This window comes from Diabrotica undecimpunctata, chromosome 8 (assembly GCF_040954645.1).
Source record: "Diabrotica undecimpunctata isolate CICGRU chromosome 8, icDiaUnde3, whole genome shotgun sequence".
NCBI lineage: Eukaryota > Metazoa > Arthropoda > Insecta > Coleoptera > Chrysomelidae > Diabrotica > Diabrotica undecimpunctata.
In genome coordinates, this window is record NC_092810.1 from 72,115,068 (window position 1) to 72,137,128 (window position 22,061).

Here is a 22,061-nt window from a genome sequence, read left to right on the forward strand (position 1 = left end):
CTTACTACAAAAAAATTGGACAATTTATTGCCCATTAACAAAGATCTATAGACCTAGCATATTACTAGGTTATAGACCAAAGTCTTGAACAACTTTAAGGGTGGTTATACACAAAATAGGAAGAGAATTGTTCTACTTAAATCTTACAGACCAATCAGTCTTACATTATTTCTGTTAAAGGCAATAGAAAAATTATTGATAGATTTTTTAAGGAAGGCTATTGAGGCATCATCCTCTCAATGGCAACCAGCATGCCTACTAAGACGTAAAATCAACAGAAACAGCACTGAACGAGATAGATCATAAAATCACGTACTTCATTAATAATGGATAGATTGCATTAACTACCTTCCTAAATATAGAAGGTGCATTTAATAATGAACTAGAAAATTTTCTTTAAGATACAGGAACATTGAAAGGGATATCCACTACCATATGCAACTGGATCAAAACAATGCTAGAAAATGGCTGATTCTAAGAGACCTGCATAAATCGGAGGGTAAAACAGCTAAAGAGTGCCCACAGGGAAGGTGCACTCTCCCCCACTTTGGTTAACCCTAGTGGATGGCCTAATCTCCCTACTTAATGAACAGGTGGTGGAAGGGGAGGCCTATGTAGAAGATTTAGTAATTATGGTAAGAGGAAAATACGGAAATGCTCTCCAGCACACTCAAAACTTCAGCTCGGAAATGCTCTCCAGCATACTTGAACTTCAACTTTTAGAGAAAAAAACTAAAACAGCTAAAGAGTGCCCACAGGGAAGGTGCCCTCTCCCCCACTTTGGTTAACCCTAGTGGATGGCCTAATCTCCTCACTTAATGCACAGGTGGTAGAAGGGCAGGCCTAGGTAGAAGATTTAGTAATTATGGTAAGAGGAAAATACGGAAATGCTCTCCAGCACACTCAAAACTTCAGCTCGGAAATGCTCTCCAGCATACTTGAACTTCAACTTTTAGAGAAAAAAACTCTTTTGTCAATCCTAGCAAAATCTTGTCATAAGGGGACGGGACCTAGTTAACACATGGATGCCCGCTTTGTATAAATAAACTGTCAAAGAGGTGAATGAGGTCAATATCTATACCTAGGAATATCTATATCTAGGAGTAATACTAGCTAAACGATCTACATGAAATGCCCACCTGGAAAGAATATCCAACAAAGTGAAGCTTTCCTTTTAAACATGTTTAAGGATATGTGAAGAATTGTGAGGTATGGAACCCAAAAGATGTTCTGGCTATATGTGACTGTACTCAGAACTATGATTACGTAGTATGGTGGTGATTACTAGTATGATGGTCTTAATACCAACAAAAGACCGCCAACGAGAAGCTTGATGGCTCTATATTAAAATTGTAACGTTATAAACGTCACATGTTTGTTATTTTTTTATTTTATTCATTTTATTCATGTTAATGGCACTGGCAAAGCCAAAAGGCCAGTCATGATTTGTTAACTTTCTCTTTTATTTTAGTATTTTTATTTTAAAAAAATACGCTCAACTCTTCTATCAACTAAATATCCTATTTAACCTTCATTTTTCAAATTTTAATCTTTCACTTATTATATTCTCTTTCCCGTATCTACTTAATATCTACTTCATTCTATTTTATGCAGTTGGCATCTCATGACTTCTATCATCTCAAGGAAATGTTTTTATACATATCGTTGATCAATAAAAAGACCTGTTTCTTTTCAAAATTAATTTATATCGTTATATCTTTTCTTGGGGTGAGTACACACACATCTTCTTCTCTGAGTACCGGGATCAAAAGAAGCATGGGTAGCTTCCATAACTATTTGCCGATATTGTTTTCGATCTTGTGCAGCATGTATCAATTCATCTGCTGATAAACCAGTCCATTGACGGTTTTGGAGCCTTAAATATTTCATTCTACCAATTCCTATTTTTCCGTCTATCTTTCCGTTGAGTATTAATCGTAGTATCCAGTATTTTCTCCCTCTCATTAGATGCCCTAGATATTCAAGTTTTCTCTTTTTATCGTGTTCGTCAAAACACCTTCACCTCAACTTATTCTGTGTAAGACTTTTGTGTTTAAGATGGGTTGATTGAACCCATAATATTTTGAACATTCTACGATATGACCACATCTCGAAGGCTTCTAATTTAGTTATATTAACCTTCCTGATCCAGGTTTCACATCCGTATAGTAATACAGGGCACACATAACATTTTAGGAACTTAATTCTTAGTTGTAAGTTTAGCTGAGAATTGTACAGAGAATTGCTCTTGCAATTTCTATAAAAGTTTTAATTTCTTCATCGGGATTTAGTGTCTCGTTAATCCAACATCCTAGGTATTTAAAATGGTTATCTTTTGTAATCAGCTTATTGTTGACAGTTAGTTGCGTAGGACCACCGTCTTGATTAGTAACCACAAGTAACTTTGTCGTTGATGGATTTATGCCAAGTCCGTTATTGGAGCATTCTCTAGTGACTCAATCTATAAGGCATTGAAGATCTTCGATACCTTCAGCCATGATTGCTATATCATCTGCATATCTGATGTTTTTAATAGTTTCTGCTCCAATTTGAACTGCACATTGCCCTTCCAAGGCTTCGTTAAATATTATTTCTGAATGCACCTTAAACAAAGTTGGGGAAAAGACACAATCTAGTCTGTCACCTCTTTGAATGGAAATTTTGTCTGTTTCTTTGTCGTCTACCAGAAAAGTCTAAACAGAAGCTTCTTGATTCCAATATAGGTGTTGTAAAAGTCTCAGATTTATATCATCTATTCGAATCAGTTCTAGATACTCAAACAGCCTATCATGTTGGACCCTATCAAACGCCTTTTAAAAATTTATAAAGCAGACGTAAATTGTTTTCTGTACTTTCCATGAGCTTTGAAGTAATGTTATCATTGAGAACAAAGCTTCCGTTGTTCCCAATCCTTCTCTGAAACCCAATTGTTTTTTTCCCATTGTTTCTTCACATTTCTGCTGAATTCTATTAAGAATTATCTTAAGAAGTATTTTCAGAGAGTGACTCATAAGACTAATTAGTCTAAAGTCTTAACATAATGACATAAACATAAAACGTATTATATTTTTTTAGGAGTGGGAAAACTATAGCCTCCAATCTTATTTGTGAGATTATTTCAGTTTCGTATATGTAGTTATAAATGTTTGGTAGTTCTGAGATATTGTCGTCATTTAGAAATTTGAGCCAATCTGATGGTATTTGGTCAGGGCCTGGAGATTTCCCATTTTTACTTTGATTGCTTTCTCTACTTCCCCTTTTAAAATAATACTTTTAAAATAATACTAGGACCAGTATTCGGTATTATGTATATATATATATATATATATATATATATATATATATATATATATATATATATATGGAAAGACAAAATGGGATAGATTAAGCAACGAGACTATTAGGAGAATGGCCAACCAGGAACCGATAATGAACAAAATAGCAAAGAGACAAATGAACTGGTATGGGCATCTGATGAGGATGCAATCCAATAGAATAACAAGAAAAATTTATGAAGCAAAAAACATCGGAAAAAGAAAAAGAGGCAGACCAAGAAAAAAATGGATACAGCAAGTAGTAGAGGCGGGAAAACTTAAACAAAAATCACTCGAGGAATTGAAAATAATGGCAGGAAACAGAAAAGAATGGAAGAGGTGGGTAAATGGAAATTAAAATAGCTAGCCCAAATCCGACACCCTGTTAGGGTAAAAGGAAGGGGAGAAAGAAAGAAAGAAAGATATATATATATATATATATATATATATATATATATATATATATATATGTATATATATATATACACATGTATACATATATATATATATATATATATATATACATGTATACGAGGCATGTTTTTTAAGTAAGTACCGTTTTGCGATTCCGCCGCCGCAGCGCTACGGTCGGCGTTCCGCGCATAGTCGCTGGTTACCTACATCTCTTGTCTACGCACTGAAGCCATTACAGTCTGATTCCAAAAGAGTAAAGTTTAAGCAAACAATTTCTGCCAGGAAAATCATGTGCACAGTTTTTTGGGACAGAAAAGGAGTATTGCTAGTGGAGTTTCTGCCTCGTAATGAGACAATCAATGCAGCGTCTTGTGATGCAGCCAATTGTGAGACATTGAAAAATCTGCGTCGTGCAATCCAGAACAAAAGACGTGGCAAGTTAGTAAGGGTATCGTTTTGCTGCATGACAATGCCCGTCCACATGTGGCTAATCAGACCAAAGATCTCATCAAATCATTTAAATGGGAAACTCTAGATCATCCTCCATACAGCCCTAATCTGGCGCCCAGCGACTACCATTTGTTCCAGCACTTGCAGAAATACCTGGGCGGTCAGCGTCTTCAAGACGATAACGAAGTCAAAACATTTGTGATGCAGTGGTTAACAAGTCAGGCGGCAGAATTTTATCAGGAGGGTATTCAAAAACTGGTGCCACGTTATGACAAGTGCCTAAATATTCACGGAAATTATGTAAAAAAGTAGATTAAGGTACAGGCTTTCATGTAAAAATAAAATTATTGCCATATCTTTGCACGTCTTTTTTTAATTCCAAAACGGTACTTACTTAAATAAACACGCCTTGTATATATATATATATATATATGAAAATTACTGAGTTCTCGGGAAGAACCGCGTTGAGAATTTAAAACTCGACGTTTCGGCACCCATTTTGGAGCCATTATCAAGAGGGATACGGTTCGGTTCGAGTTCGGGGTCTCAATCTGCCTACTCCCCTCACTCGAGACGTACCAGTATCGTGTTCTATATTGCAAGAGCTGTCTCTCGGCACTGAGGTCTCAATCTGCCTACTCCCCAGTGTCGAGTGACAACCGGTCTTACCCTGTGTGGCTGCTTTTATACTCACTGTATGCGCGGGAACGGTATGCGCTGACGTGGTCTGAACTGACGTGGCCTGAGCGGTGTGGGCGGGAGGTCGTTGAAGAAGGGGTCGCCATGTTGCCGGCAATCGTTTCGCGTCATCGCGCGTGTTCAAGCTGTGAGGCCGTTTTTCGATTTCGATAGCTTCACGAATGATTCTCGCTTTTAATGAGCGGATGGGAGCGATGGTTTTTGCTTTTTCGAAATCTATTTTGTGGCCTGTGTGAATATGATGTTGGGCTAGGGCTGAAGTGGTATCGGAATGTTTGACTGATAGAGAATGTTCGTAAATGCGGTTATGGATTCGTCGGTTTGTCTGTCCTACGGAGTAGGCAGATTGAGACCTCAGTGCCGAGAGACAGTTCTTGCAATATAGAACACGATACTGGTACGTCTCGAGTGAGGGGAGTAGGCAGATTGAGACCCCGAACTCGAACCGAACCGTATCCCTCTTGATAATGGCTCCAAAATGGGTGCCGAAACGTCGAGTTTTAAATTCTCAACGCGGTTCTTCCCGAGAACTCAGTAATTTTCATATATATATATATATATATATATATATATATATATATATATATATATATATATATATATATATATATACAAGGCGTGTTTATTTAAGTAAGTACCGTTTTGGAATTAAAAAAAGACGTGCAAAGATATGGCGTGTGCGTGTTCAGCGAGTAAGCAGTCATCTCCTTTATTTGGTCCGACCATCGTACTGAAGATCTTCCTCTGGATCTTTTACCCGCTACGTTAACTTCAACTATCATTCGCTCCATACCTTCTCTTCTTCTAGTTATATGTCCAAAATTTCCCAGTATATTTTGATTGATAGTTGTGATGAGTCTAGTTTTTATGTTAATTTCTGCTAGAATTGAGTTATTTGTTCGATGGGTGGTCCATGGTATGCGCAACATTCTACGGTAGACCTACATCAAATGCCATTATATGCTTTGAATCGGCTTTTTTTGTTGTCCAAGTTTCTGAAGCATATGTGGCGATAGGAAATATCAATGCTCGAACAAGGCTTATTTTCGTGTTTATTGTGATGTCAGTGTTCTTCCAAATTTTTGTGAGTTTGGCTGTTGCCGATCTGGTCATTGTGATGCGTGGACGGATCTCGTCTTCGCATCCGCCACTGTTAATAATAACGGAGCCTAAGTATCTGGATAGAATGTTATTAAATGAATATATGAATATTAAATGAATATAATAATAATTATATTCATTTAATTATCCTTGCTATTAGCTGTTTTTTGTTTGTTTCAAACATCTGTTTGAAATTACAATCCAACTACATTCAAGCCAGCATCTGAAATCAACAGCTACACTAGCTACAATCCATCATCATCCGTCATCCGTCACCCAACATCTGAAGCCTACTATCCAGTCACCTGCATGAAGTCAATAGTGCCGTAAGTATCAATTTCAAATTTGTGTAAAGCTATAGGCAGGATTTGACTTTTTCTTCTTTAATATTAAAACTTCAATTTTTTTTCTTCTTCTTCTTTAAGTTTCATCTTCTATCGAAGGTTGAAAATCATCATGGCTATGCGGACTCTGTTGACTGCCACTCTAAAAAGTTCTGCACTACTGCATTCAAACCATTCCCTTAAGTTTTTAAGCCAGGATATTCTTCGTCTTCCAACATTTCGCTTTCCACGGATTTTGCCTTGCATAATAAGTTGTAATAATGCGTATTTTTGCCCTCTCATTACATGTCCTAAGTACTCAAGTTTTTGTCTTTTGATAGTTAATATTATTTCCGCCCCATTTCCTACCATTCTAGTTACTTCCACGTTTGACATTCTTTGAATCCATGATATTCGTAGGATTCTTCTGTAACACCAAAATTCAAAGGCGGCCAACTTATTCAGACGGACTTGTTTTAGTGTCCACGCTTCCAAGCCATAAAGGAGAGTAGAGAACACGTAACATCGAAGCATTCTCAGGCGTAGTTCTAACCTTATATCCCGACAACAAAGAAACTTTTTAAGTTTAAAAAATGATGCACGTGCTATTTTTTTTAATATACAATAAATATGATTATTTAATATCCTGATTTATTTGTCCCAGTTAAACTCATTTTCCAGATTTGCGTTAAGATAAGACGTTCTCACACTTGAGAGACTGAGCTAAACGAAGCCTTAACAATTGGCTCCCAAAGAAAGTTGCAGTTTTATTGTGTCATATTGGCTCCCAACTTTCAGAGGGTATTTATACTGTTACACATTGGCTGCTCACCGTTTCTGATGGATAGTTGATGGTTACATATCCACAATTACCGGTACCGATGGTTGTAGTGGTAATTTTCGCTGAATTATTCAGATAATTATGAGTTTTGAGGCATCGCCTTTAATATCTGCCATGATTGGAGATAAAACACCAGAAGGAAATAAATATTATTACAAAGCATTGACAGTGGATGTCTAGATTCCTAAAGATGATTTTGCAGCGCAAGTAAAAAACGATAAAAAATTCATAGTGAAATGTTGTAAGAAACCAATATTGAGCCAATATTTACTTCAAGGATCGTTTAGACAGATTTGTCGTTAAATTAAAGGTTTTAGAAGAATACGGCTTGTATTAGATTAATTAATTATAATAAAAAGGCTTATATTTATGAACATTTAAATACTTTTATATTAAATTCTATTATTATGTAAATCAAGTAAATTTTATGTAAAACTAAAGTATAAAATAATAGGTTCTTACTTTCTGGCTTGTTGGACAACTTTTTCAAAGGGTTTTTCCCAAGCATACATTTTTATAACTTGCATTCCGGAAGTTATTTCGTTCATAATTTTTATTCTATTGTCAGTTCTCTCAGCAACTTGAAATCGTAATTTTCCAAGTAGTTTGGAAATGAAACCTAAAATATTTTAATTAAAATTTCATATTTGTATATATAATGACAATGTTATTAAGATTTTGCTATAAAAATAACTAGACTTTGCTGATGACCAAATTGTGACCGTGAAAGACAAAGACGATCTTAGCTATATGATAATAAAATTAAAAGAAGAATATGAAGCGGCGGGTCTACAAATGAATATGGCAAAATGTGTATATCTAATTGTGGGTAATGACGAAACACCCGATTTAGATGGAGAAAATGGAAAAATCAAGAGTGTAAAAACCTACAATTATTTGGAGGTAATTTTCTATAGAAAGGGAATGAGGAAGATGAAATTAAAGGAAATTAGAGAAAAAGAGAGAATAAATAAAGGAATTATTTATTCTCTCTAATTCTCTAATAAATAAGTATAGAGCAATGACATGAATGTTAAACTCTTTTCTCTGGCAAAAGTCAATCAAGAAAGAAGCAAAAAAATATATGCATCGAACATCATATCACTCTTTTACATATTCTCTTTATTGTAAATTATATCTAATGTAATGTAAAATGTATAGTAACAAAATTGATCCAGTGTCAATAATCTTGTAGTTGAAAATCAATAAACTAAATAAAAAACTCTAATTATGTATGTAAAATGTTTACAAACTACACAAAATACTTTAATAAGTTCGTATAAATTACATAAACATTTAAATTGCATTTCGACCCAGCTTTCTTTATCTTTTTTTCTCATCCTTTAAAAGATTCGAATACAATACAACTGATTCATTACATGATTACTTGGCGATATGTGTCTAAAATATACATACATCATTTTAATTCTAGCATATTGATAATGTTACGTAAAAATATGAGTCATAGTTTTAACCTGTAAACATGTTTTTATTCACATGTTTATGTTTTAGATTTTACGAAAGGCTTCTATTTACCTGAACGGACCTTCCAGAATACGGTCGAACCGATGTGAAAATACCCGTTTGCCTTTACCGTTATAATTTCGCCGCTAGTCGAGAAGGCTGTCGATGGTTCCAGCTTAACGGCACTGGCATATATTAACAGGACATTTTATTTGGAGGGGACAGTTAAATCTGAAGACTCGCGCCCGCGATTTTAATTGTAGCGTTCGTATAAAATAAATTATGTAATATTGAATAGTTAAATAAATTAATATAAGTTATCGTGCTTTTTAATAAATTAAAATAAGAACCTTTTAATAAAGATATTATACATTGAATAAAGACAACAGTTAAATAAATATCATTTCAATGGTGTCAGAAGTGAAATAAAAGTAAATTAGACTTATAGTAATCATAACAAGTATTGTTCCGAAGTGAATATAAAATAAATTGTGAAAATGGCTACGATTTATGAGCTGACAGTGACTAATTTAAGAAGACATCTCGAAGACAGAGAATTAGCTTCTACCGGAAAAAAGGCTGAGTTAGTCCAACGATTAAAGAACGCTTTGCTAGAAGAAGGACTAGATCCAGAGATTTATATATTTGAAGATGCTGTCATCTCGTCGATTTCGAAATTAGAGAACAAAGTTTCTGACGATATTTCGAAAGTTTCTTCTGATGTAGCCAAAGTTTCTGGTGACATTGCGTTATTAGAAAACAAAGTTTCTAACGAGATTTCGTCCCTGGAAAGCAAAGTTTCGGCTAACATCTCTTCGGAAATCTCTAAAGTAACTTCTTAGATGTCTGCCCTCGACGATAGAATATCTTCGTTAAAAAACAAGTTGCTGCCGATATGTTGGCCTTCGAAGAAAAGATGAAAGAGATGGAAAGGAAAATGGAGGAAACAGGGACAGCAGAGAGAGGTAACAATCCGATTACAGTGGAGATAAAAGAAGACGAGACGAAATGTAAGTTGGAGACACGGCCGAAATTTGAAGGAAGTGGAGGTTCTATTCATGTTAAAGTCCCAACTTTCGACGGAAAATCATCATGGAACAACTACATGAAACAGTTCGAATCAGCCGCAAGAGCGAATGTGTGGTCTGAAAAAGAAAAGGCTGTAAACCTGACTATCGCTCTTCGATAAGATGCCTTAGATGTGCTTCAGACCATAGCCGTAGAGGAGACCGATGATTGCGAACAACTGAAGAAGAGGTTAAATATGCGATATGGCCACGAACATTTGGAGCATGTATATCAATCGCAGCTTAAAAATCGTAGACAGAAGAAAGATGAGGCTCTTCAAGAATATGAGGTAGATATTGCCAGATTAGTACGATATGCTTATCCAACAGCTCCCGAAGACATGATGGAAAAGTTGGCCGTTCAAACGTTTATTGATGGTCTTCGTGATCATGAAATGCAGAGAACACTACGATTAGCTCGTCACAAGACGCTGGTTGATGTCTTATCCGCCGCCCTCGAATACGAGTCAGCTACGCAGGCCTCTGGCGGGTACAGTAAAGTTAGGACTGTAAAAGAGGAAGGAGATGAAGATAAACTTGACCAGCTCGTTAATATGATGAAAAGCATGACATACAAGAAAACGAAGACCATCAGATGCTGGAATTGTGGCGAAATAGGACACGTACGAAGCTCCTGTAAGCACCCTAGGTACGACGCAAATCAAGAAACTCACCATCAGGAAAACTAGAACGGGTCAGCCTTAGGGGGGCAGCTTCGAACCAGAACTTTTCCAAAGACCCTCTCATACTAATAGCTTCTTTGAAATGTCGTGAAGATAGTGTATATGTAGATGGAGACATAAATGGTAAAAAGCATACGTTGTTGGTGGATACCGGAGCGACCAGAACCATTATACGCCCGACAGTTTTAAACAGCCGAAAGAAACTGTTACCAACGAGGTTGCGACTTCGGACCGCTACAGGTGAAAATGCCAACATTCATGGAGAAATCCAGGTACAATTGGGAATTAGAGCAGAAAATTTCGTCCATACTGTTATAGTTGCTGACATCGAAGAGGATGTTATATTAGGAATGGACGTAATGAATATGCATGGATTCCAATTGGATTTTAAGAATAAGGTAATCAAAGTTGGCAACGAGGAGGTATTTCTTCATCCACATAATGACAACACTGTGCAAGTAGCCATTACAGAAGATACAGTCGTGCCTGCGAGAAGCGAAACGATCATAGTAGCGCGACTACAGGGAATTGTAGACAAAGGGACACCTGTTAGGATGGAGCCTTGGAACCATGACGACGAGGGTGGCCGAGGAATCATAATTGGAAAGGAATTGGTGACTGCGGCTAAAGAAATTCCTGTGAGACTTATCAATGTCAATGACTACCCAGTAACCATCAAGAAAGAGACAAAAGTGGGAACTTGTGTACCTGTGACATCCATAATCCGTCAGGCGACAACATCTGATAATTCCAACGACAAATTCGACCAAATCTTTGTAGTTGCAGGACAGTCTCTAAATCAGATGGAGAAAAGGAAATTAAGGGAATTTCTTCGGCAGTATCGTGATATTTTCGTACCGAAAGGAGGAAAGACGGGAAGAACTACCGTTGTTAAGCATAAAATTGATACTGGTAATGCTAAGCCAATCCGTCAAACAGCTCGACGATTACCACAGGCGAAAAGAGAGGAAGCTGAAACGATTGTTCAGGAAATGAAGAAAGACGGGGTGATAGAACCTTCTACGAGCCCATGGGTCTCTCCGGTGATCCTGGTTAAGAAGAAAGACGGAACGACAAGGTTCTGTGTGGATTACCGTTTGCTGAACAACGTTACCAAGAAAGATAGTTATCCTCTGCCTCGGATCGATGACACATTGGACACATTGGCTGGAAGTAAATTGTTTTCTACTTTGGATTTGAAGTCTGGATACTGGCAGGTAGAAATGGACCCAGTAGATAAAGAAAAGACAGCCTTCACCACAGGATCTGGATTGTGGCAATTCAACGTTATGCCATTTGGACTCTGTAATGCTCCTGCGACATTTGAGAGGCTTATGGAAAATGTGTTGAGAGGGTTATCTTGAAAAACATGCCTGGTTTATTTAGATGACATAATCGTCTTGGGGGAGATATTTGAAGATCATTTGAGGAATTTAGAAAACGTTTTTAATCGACTTAAAGCTGCCCAATTGATGCTAAACCCCAAGAAGTGCCAGCTATTTCAAGGTAAAGTCAATTATCTGGGTCATATAGTCAGTAAAGAAGGAGTGGCCGTGGATAAGGGAAAAATCGATTCCATTAAGGAATGGCCAAAACCAACTGACAAACATCAAGTGAGAAGTTTTCTTGGACTATATACTTACTACCGGAGGTTTATTAAGAAGTTTGCAGATATCGCTAAGCCATTAACGCGACTTACGGAGGAAGCAAGAGATTACCGCTGGGATACAGACTGCCAAAATGCCTTTGAGACGTTGAAAAAGCAACGAGTCCTCGGATATTTTAGTAAAGTTCTTTCAAAACCTGAGCGGAATTATTGCGTCACGAGAAGAGAACTTCTAGCAGTAGTTAAATCAGTAGAGCACTTCTATCAATACCTCTATGGCAGAAAGTTTCTAATCCGAACCGACCATGCCGCCCTTAAGTGGTTGATGCAGTTTAAGAATCCAGAGGGTCAGATAGCCAGGTGGATCGAACGACTCCAAGAATACGATTTTAAGATTGAGCACCGGGCCGGAGTTAGCCACAGAAACGCTGATTCTCTTTCCAGAAGGCCATGCCCAGCAGAGTGTTCCCACTGCAACAAAACGGAATCCAAGGAAGCAGCAGTGCTAAGAACGACGATTGTCAACGACGACTGGACGCCTACTAAGATAAGGAAAGAACAGGAGAGAGATCCAGTTATACAGAAAATCCGAAAATGGAAAGAGGAAAACCGCCGACCACCTTGGCAGGAAATATCAAACCTATGCTCAGTAGTTAAGACGTATTGGGTCCAGTGGGACTCATTTATCATCGAAGATGGCTTGCTCAAACGAGTCCTGGAAAATGATGACGGTTCAGAGAAGAGAAGACAGTTGGTGATCCCAAAGAGCAGAATAGCCGAAGTACTTCGTCAGTTACACGACAGTCCATCAGGAGGGCATTTTGGTGTAAAGAAAACCCTTCAGCGAATTCGGGAACGGTTTTATTGGATGAACAGTTCCGACGACGTAAAAGACTGGTGTAAGAAATGTACTATATGTGCTACGAGTAACGCGCCTTACCGAAAAAGGAGAGCTCTTATGAGACAATATAATGTTGGAAGCCCGTTTCAAAGAATAGCTTTGGATATCGCTGGGCCATTTCCAGAAAGTGAAAATGGAGGCAAGTACATGTTGGTAGTAATGGATTACTTTGCTAAGTGGGTCGAGATTTACGCACTTCCAGACCAGAAGGCTGCCACCGTTGCAGATAAGTTGATCCAAGAATATATCAGCCGATTTGGAGTGCCTTTGGAGATACATAGTGGCCAAGGCAGGAACTTCGAAAGCGATCTATTCCAAGGAATATGTGATAGACTAGGCATGAAGAAAACAAGAACTACAGCATATCATCCGCAATCTGATGGTATGGTAGAACGGATGAATAGGACAGTCGGCAAATATTTGACAAAGATGGTGTCCGATCATCAGCGAGACTGGGACCAATACCTTCCGTTCTTCACAATGGCCTACAGATCTGCTGTTAACGAATCAACAGGCCAGAGTCCTATTCGGACGCGAAATGCGACTACCTTGTGATCTGGAGTTTGGGTGTCGACCTGGAGAAGATGTAGCTGGTGAAGATTATGTGATCGAATTACGAAAAAGAATGGACGATGTACATGAGTTGGTCCATTCCCACCTTCAGATCACTAGCGACCGAATGAAGAAACGGTACAATACACAAGCCGAAAAGGGTTGCTTTAAGAAGAACGACAAAGTATGGCTGTATAATCCCAAGAAGCGAAAAGGTTGTTCTCCCAAATTGCAGCAGTTTTGGGAAGGCCCATACCTAATTATGGAGAAGATTAACGATGTCATCTACCGAATAAGCAAGATTCCGAGGGAAAAGCCGATGATAGTGCACCATAACCGGCTGGCGTCTTTCGAAGGTGACCACGACGTAGATGAAGAAGTGGAAGTAAACCAAGTCCAAGACGAGTCTGACCTCACGTTTGAGGAATTCATGGGTGCCTATGGAGGTACCGGTAAAGCAAGACATGGTGTTACCACTGAAGAAAAGCAAGATCTACTCGCGCTCCCCGATGACTACTCGCTGGCCCTTACCATCCCGGCCAGTATTAAAGACGCACCAGGGTTGGCATCCGTCTTTCGAAAGAAGTTTGGTCGAGTTGCAGAACTTCAATGCCAGGTGCCAGCTCACGGTAAAACCTTGAAACTCCAAGATGCATCATGTTACCTTTTCTACCTGGTAACAAAAGACACTGCCCGTGACCAACCTACCTACCGAGATGTATGGGAAGCCTTACTTCAATTGAGAGGGCACGTACTAGAGTCCGACGTGCAAAAGTTAGCCATGCCAAAGTTGGAGTGCCGCCAATTAGATTGGAGGGTTATCCGAAATATGGTGGAGGAGATCTTTAAAGACACCGAAGTCCAGGTGTTAGTTTGTTGCAATCCGCATAGTTACTGGTGCGGAGAGAAAACCGTCCCTTGTCATTTTTTTACAACTGAAAGTTGTAAAAGAGGGTCCAGTTGCCGATACCAGCATACCGTTCCAGTTCTAGTCCCGACAAGGTTCCAGGAGGAACCATCTTTTGAGAGGGGAGCAATGTTACGTAAAAATATGAGTCATAGTTTTAACCTGTAAACATGTTTTTATTCACATGTTTATATTTTAGATTTTACGAGAGGCTTCTATTTACCTGAACGGATCTTCCAGAATACGGTCGAACCGATGTGAAAATACCCGTTTGCCTTTACCGTTATAATTTCGCCGCTAGTCGAGAAGGCTGTCGATGGTTCCAGCTTAACGGCACTGGCATATATTAACAGGACATTTTATTTGGATGGGACAGTTAAATCTAAAGACTCGCGCCCGCGATTTTAATTGTAGCGTTCGTATAAAATAAATTATGTATTATTGAGTAGTTAAATAAATTAATATAAGTTATCGTGCTTTTTAATAAATTAAAATAAGAACCTTTTAATAAAGACATTATAAATTGAATAAAGACAACAGTTAAATAAATATCATTTCAATAAATTAAATACATGCGCTTAAACAGAACGGACGAATATTACTCTTTATTATAAGAAAGAATATGGGAAACGTTTTTAATTTAAACGAATATTTCTTTAAATAAATTAATATAAGTTATCGTGCTTTTTAATAAATTAAAATAAGAACCTTTTAATAAAGACATTATAAATTGAATAAAGACAACAGTTAAATAAATATCATTTCAATAAATTAAATACATGCGCTTAAACAGAACGGACGAATATTACTCTTTATTATAAGAAAGAATATGGGAAACGTTTTTAATTTAAACGAATATTTCTTACCCTGTAAAGGAATAGCTTGCAGTAGTACAACAATGTATCCAGCTATTGTAGGAATCAAACCAACGTACAGGTACAAAATATAAAAAATGGCAATGGAATAAAACGGAGCAATCCAGATAAAATGTAGAAACTCAAAAGCCAAATCAAATCTTTGAACATCGTTGGAAAGAAGGTTAACTAATTCCCCAGTACTTATCTTGCTAAGTGAACCATGGTTTAATTTTAGGAGCTGAAAGATAAATTATATATTACTATATTTTCAAATCAAACATTTATTGTTCTATTAGTAATATAAGTGACAATACAAACTCATCAGCCAAAACAATTATGTTCTTATTAATAATGATAAAACTCATGATAAAAAATTCATGATAAAACACACATTTATAATAAAGAAGAATCTTTAACTAAATAGTATATTATCTATAAATTTCAGTAATACAAAGTAAGTGTAAATGAAAGCAGTAGAGTAAAAGAATTACAAATGACAATAATTTAACACCATTGTAACAACCAACATACTAGCCTACTGAAAGAAATATTACACCCGCCATCATCGACTTTCTTATTGTAAAAAGAGTTACAACTGCTTAAACTTAAAATAATCCTTTCTCCTTTCTGTGCACCATTCTTGTATATTTTTTTATGTAGTGGAATAAACATATAATCAAAATAATTATCCTACACTTTCAAAATAAAAAAAAACTGGAATAGGTTAAGTATTCAAAATTCAATTAATTTAAATCTGTTTCTCAAAATAACTGGCAATATAGAAAAGGATATTATATAATATAGTATATAGGCCAGGGAAATAAGCAAAAAAGTATCCTGTTACACTGAACCGGTCAGGTAAACAACAGTTGTTTTGAGTTGTGCGGACCTCTATAAATAACAACCTCTATGTTTACTGCAGTCGATTTTTTGAACTTAATTAGTTATTAACAAGTTACGGTCAAAATATGGTCAATTTCTTCGTTTTATTTCGCATGTCAGCAAAAAGTGAATTATTTGAAATAAAATTTAAAAGTGGCGTATTTAAAAGTCATATAAAAACGTCAAAATGGTGAAATGGAAAGCTTTCATTTTTTTACAAATTTACACAAACAAAAAGTTGTCTGAGGACAATTTCAAATTTTTCATTAAAAAAAAAACAAATTATTTAATTATTTTCAAAAACAGTATTGGTTTATGTATTGCTTTGGAAATAAAAAAAATCTCAAATAAACTAGTTTTATTTCTTGCTAAACATGTTACGCGGGTGGCTTTTGTCGAAAAAGTTCGCTTTCATACCCACATGCTGAAACTTGTTTTCATCGATATAAATTTTGATGCTAATATGCTATATTAAAAAGTTTACCAAAATTTTTCATTCAACTTATTTATGTATAATAATTTTTAAACAAATTATTGAAACCACTTTTTTTTATTAATAATTTGGGTTATTTTAAGACGAAAGTTATACTTGTAATTTTTATGTAAAACGCCTACTTTAAATGTAAAATGTAAATAAACAACCAAAATAGCCAAAAAAGTCAACTTTTTGCCAGGCTATTTTTTTAATAGGTTGGAAATCAAATAAAAAATTATTGATGGGATGAAAGCTTAAATCAAGAAGTTTAAAAACGCGCAATTCCATTTTGATTTTATATTGCAAAAATCAGTTTAGAATATCCATAAACAAATTGATATACCGTGGCGTTTCGAGATATAATATGGACTTGACGAACATCTAACTTTAATGTTCGTAACACATTATTTATTTCTTACGCACAAGCTGAATTTTATTTTAATTGTAAAAATATGATACTGTAATATTACATCAAAAAGTTTATAAAAACAAAAGAATAAATTGGTTTCAAATGAAACAAAAAAAATTTATTTGATGAAAAATTGTTATAAATAAGCAGCTTACCGTGGTAAATTTTGAACTGACATGAAATATAAAACAAAAATTCAACCTCATCTTTTATATATTTTTTAATTCCATTGAAAATCTATTGAAAAATAGCCTCGAAAAATGTGAAAATCTTCTTTTTTTCGGCATTTTTAATTGTGTATTTGCATTTTACGTTTAAAGTAAATATTTTACAAAAAAAAAATCACAAGAATAACCTTTATCTTAGAATAACGCAAATTATTAAAAGAAAGTAATTTCGAAGCAAAATCAAATTTTATAAATTGTTTAAAAATTGTTACATAAATAGAAAATAATAAATAAATAAATAGGTTGCATGGAAAATTTTCCATTAAGAAATTGTTTCGATTGAGAAAAATAAAACAAATAAATCCAAATAAAACACCAGATCTCTTAGACTTCTGTATGATTAAAGGTATCTCTCTTAACTATTTAGCAATAGAATCATGCTGGGACCTCTCTTCAGACCATTCTCCCATTCTAATTGAACTAGACTCCAAAATCATACTCAGAAATAAGCCTCCAGTCCTAACCAATAATCAAACAAATTGGAAAATATTCCGAAGCGCACTAGCAGAACAAATACCAACGAACTTGCCACTTAAAACAGAATTACAAATTGAAAATGCGGTACAACAACTTACTACCTCCATACAAAAGGCAGGTTGGATTTCTACTCCTGAACCAACAACATGGAAGGAAAGCATAAACTGTTCGCAAAGTGCAAAAAACCTGATCGATGAGAAAAGAAAACTTAGGAAAAAGTGGCAAAACACACACGCTCCTATTGACAAACAAAATTTAAACAGAATTACCAGAAGACTTAAAAATCTATTAAAAGAAGAGAAAAACAGGGGGATCCAAACTTACTTAGAAAATTTGACTCCGTCCAAAGACACCAATTATTCTCTATGGAAGGCGACGAGAAAGGTAAAAGGTCCACAAGACGCCATACCTCCTCTAAAAAATGTCAAAGGTAAATGGGCAAGAACAGACACAGAAAAATCTGAGACATTCGCTGAACATCTTTCTACAGTATTTAGTCCATTTAACAGAGTAGTGCCATTAGAACAAGAAAAACCATTTAATTCTTTTCTTGAGGCTCCATATCAAATGGATCTACCAATCACCAAGTTTAATATTAAAGAAGTAAAACAGATAATAAAGAATGAGATACAACCCAATAAGGCTCCGGGATTCGACCTCATAACGGGTAAGATCCTCCAGGAACTAACCAATGACTGTTTACAGAATATTCACTATGATCTTCAATGCTATGCTTAGTCTGCATTACTTCCCTCTGCAATGGAAAGTGGCACAGATTATACTCATTCAAAAACCTGGTAAAGATCCAAAAGATGTCAACTCATACCGACCGATTAGTCTACTCCCAGTCATCTCTAAGGTCTTCGAAAAACTTCTACTATGAAAAATCAAACCAATATTGGACGAAAAGTGTCTCATACCTGACCATCAATTCGGTTTTCGTAACCAACATGGTACAATAGAACAAGTTCACAGACTATACATAACAATAAGAAGTAGTCTCGAGAACAAGCAATATTGTACTGCAGCCTTTCTAGACGCCTCTCAAGCTTTTGACAAGGTGTGTCATACAGGACTTCTGTACAAATTAAAGAAAAATTTACCTTACCCTTACTTTAAACTGCTTCAATCATACCTTACAGAAAGGAGATATCTGGTAAAATATAGTGAAGCCTATACAAAACTCTACCCCATCCTATCTGGTGTACCTCAGGGTAGTGTGCTCGGACCGATTCTGTACCTGATATATACGGCTGACTTGCCAATAAGCAATAACCTAACGCTTGCAACATTCGCAGATGATACTGCTTTCTTGGCCTCTCATAGCAACCCAATAATAGCATCAGAGAGACTGCAACTACATCTGAACAAAACAAATGAATGGCTTAAACTCTGGAGAATTAGAGTAAACCCCTCAAAATCTACACAAATTACATTCACTCTAAGAAGAGGTACATGTCCACAAGTTAACCTCAATGGACACCCTTTGCCCCAAAAGCATGACGTAAAATACTTAAGTATTCACCTTGACAAACGTCTAACTTGGACCAAACATATGGACGAAAAGGCTTCAATTGGGAATTTTATACAGAAAACTTTACTGGATGTTGGGAAAAAACTCTCACCTATCGATTGACAACAAGCTACTGATATACAATACAATAATAAAACCCATTTGGACATATGGCTCACAGCTCTGGGGTTCAGCTAGCAAATCTAATATTATGATAATACAAAGATTCCAATCCAAAACTCTGAGAACAATCGCTAATGCACCTTGGTATATCCAGAATGATGCAATACATAGAGATCTTCAGGTACTAACAGTCTCTGAAGAGTGCAAAAAAACTTCTGAACAATATCAAAACAGGTTGCGGGCGCATCCTAATACCCTGGCACACAATCTTCTCAACAACCAACAAGCGAAGAGATTGAAGCGACATGACCCCTTGGACCTACCTCACCTATCCTGACAGAGCCTACAGCAGTGGGAGTTACGCCTTCAACAACACCCAGCCACTGTGATCAGTGCCGCTTTTAGTGCTCGCGTATCAGTGTATGTGCGCATCCTACCGGTAAAAAGCCAATTTGTGTCGTGATGATTTGGTCACTGGACCTTACATCTCTCTGTCATGTAAAGACAAAAAATTTTACTTATTGTTTTCACGGCAAAACAGATTGTAAAAATCTTAAATGTTAATAAAAAAAAATTATGTTCTTATTAATAATGATAAAACTCATGATAAAAAATTCATGATAAAACACACATTTATAATAAAGAAGAATCTTTAACTAAATAGTATATTATCTATAAATTTCAGTAATACAAAGTAAGTGTAAATGAAAGCAGTAGAGTAAAAGAATTATAAATGACAATAATTTAACACCATTGTAACAACCAACATACTAGCCTACTGAAAGAAATATTACACCCGCCATCATCGACTTTCTTATTGTAAAAAGAGTTACAACTGCTTAAACTTAAAATAATCCTTTCTCCTTTCTGTGCACCATTCTTGTATATTTTTTTATGTAGTGGAATAAACATATAATCAAAATAATTATCCTACACTTTCAAAATAAAAAAAAAACTGGAATAGGTTAAGTATTCAAAATTCAATTAATTTAAATCTGTTTCTCAAAATAACTGGCAATATAGAAAAGGATATTATATAATATAGTATATAGGCCAGGGAAATAAGCAAAAAAGTATGTTGTTACACTGAACCGGTCAGGTAAACAACAGTTGTTTTGAGTTGTGCGGACCTCTATAAATAACAACCTCTATGTTTACTGCAGTCGATTTTTTGAACTTAATTAGTTATTAACAAGTTACGGTCAAAATATGGTCAATTTCTTCGTTTTATTTCGCATGTCAGCAAAAAGTGAATTATTTGAAATAAAATTTAAAAGTGGCTTATTTAAAAGTCATATAAAAACGTCAAAATGGCGTATTTTAAATGTTTATATCCTTATTTATTGCTTAGAAACTTGTAAAATAAGTCAGAAAATTTCGTTTTTTTATAAATGTTAAAATAAATTTAGAATCATTATATTACTTGGACCATTGGTTCTTGTAGTACTTAAAGTATAATCAAAATTTCAAAGCGATTGGTCAAACAGTTTAAAAGTAATTTTATTTGTTTACGCCAAATTAATGTTTTTTACAACAATATAAGTCAGAAATTGATGAGGTCACAGTAATTCTACGGATAGCTTATGAAAAAAAAAGAGTTATTCTATCAATATTATTAACAAAAATGAAAAAAAAAAAATTTAAATAATGAAGAATCATTAATTGCAAAAACATGTCGATTTTTTGTTTATAACCAACTTTTAACTGTTGCAAACGCGAAAATTGTTTTTTCATATTTGGAAAGCTTTCATTTTTTTACAAATTTTTCGCACTATTACCTAATTTTCACTTTTGCCCGACTATTATTTACAGACTTTTCGGATTTGTTTCGGATTAATCTACTCACTGCATATAACCAAAATTTTTGCTGTTCCTTAATAGCAAGTTTACAATAGTTCTTCCAGTTTTTTACTGTTACTACATCAAATGCATTTCTTATTAATTGTTTCATAGCGGCGGTCTTAAACTCTGTGTTGTGTGAGGTAATATGTCTTTTTACTTCACTCCATACCATTTCAATTGGATTTAACTCACAATGGTATGGACGTAGTCTCAGAATGGCAACATTTTTCTCTTTGCACATCTCGTCGATTTTATATTTTATGTATTTTTCTTTATATGTGTTTACGACTTCGATGAGCTCTGATTTTAAATAGTCTTCTTCAAAAAAGATATCTTTCTCCAGCAACCATGTCTTAATTTGATCTTTATTGAAGGCTTGTGTCAGAATCACTTCTTCTCTCCTCGAATAGTATGAAGCGTTGTCTATCACCACCACAGTTTTCTTTGGAGGATTAGGAAGCAGCTTTTCCTTAAAACATTGTTCAAATATAGGACCATCCATCTCATCATGATAGTCCGCTGAGTTTTTTTTAGATAAAAACCAAAAAGCAGCACCTACTACAAAGCCCAATTTGCTACCCGCATGCACTATAACAAATCGGGGGCCTCGTTGTGTTGGCTGTTTTATGCTGGTCGACAACCCCTTAACAAACGCATCACTGGTTGAAGTCACTGAGAAGTCCTTCCATTCTTTGGAAACACTATGTCCAACATTCACCCAAGTTTTGTCCAAATAAACGACGGTGTATCCTTGAGAACTAAATTTTTTTATCTCACGCAAGTACTGATGCCTGCTTTTTAGAATATCGGGCCGTTCAATCATGCTTGACTTTACTCCTCGTTTGCAAAAAACAAAGTTCATTTTATCCACATTGTTGTGCGTGTCATGTTTGCTAAATCTTTGTCTTTTTTAACTAGTGCAAAAACTTTGTTC

At 35.7% G+C, this 22,061-nt stretch overlaps 1 protein-coding gene across 3 annotated transcripts in view; it reads right to left on the bottom strand.

Moving 5' to 3' along the window:
* Window positions 1-22,061, bottom strand: part of LOC140447686 (ATP-binding cassette sub-family C member 4-like) — a 188,556-nt gene that overhangs the window by 123,743 nt on the left and 42,752 nt on the right. For all 3 annotated transcript variants that reach the window (XM_072540482.1, XM_072540481.1, XM_072540483.1), the window contains 2 exons: window positions 15,189-15,417; window positions 7,605-7,761 (listed from right to left, as the gene is read on the bottom strand). In XM_072540482.1, coding sequence (XP_072396583.1) covers window positions 7,605-7,761; window positions 15,189-15,417 — 386 coding nt within the window. The remainder of the gene's footprint in view (window positions 1-7,604; window positions 7,762-15,188; window positions 15,418-22,061) is intronic.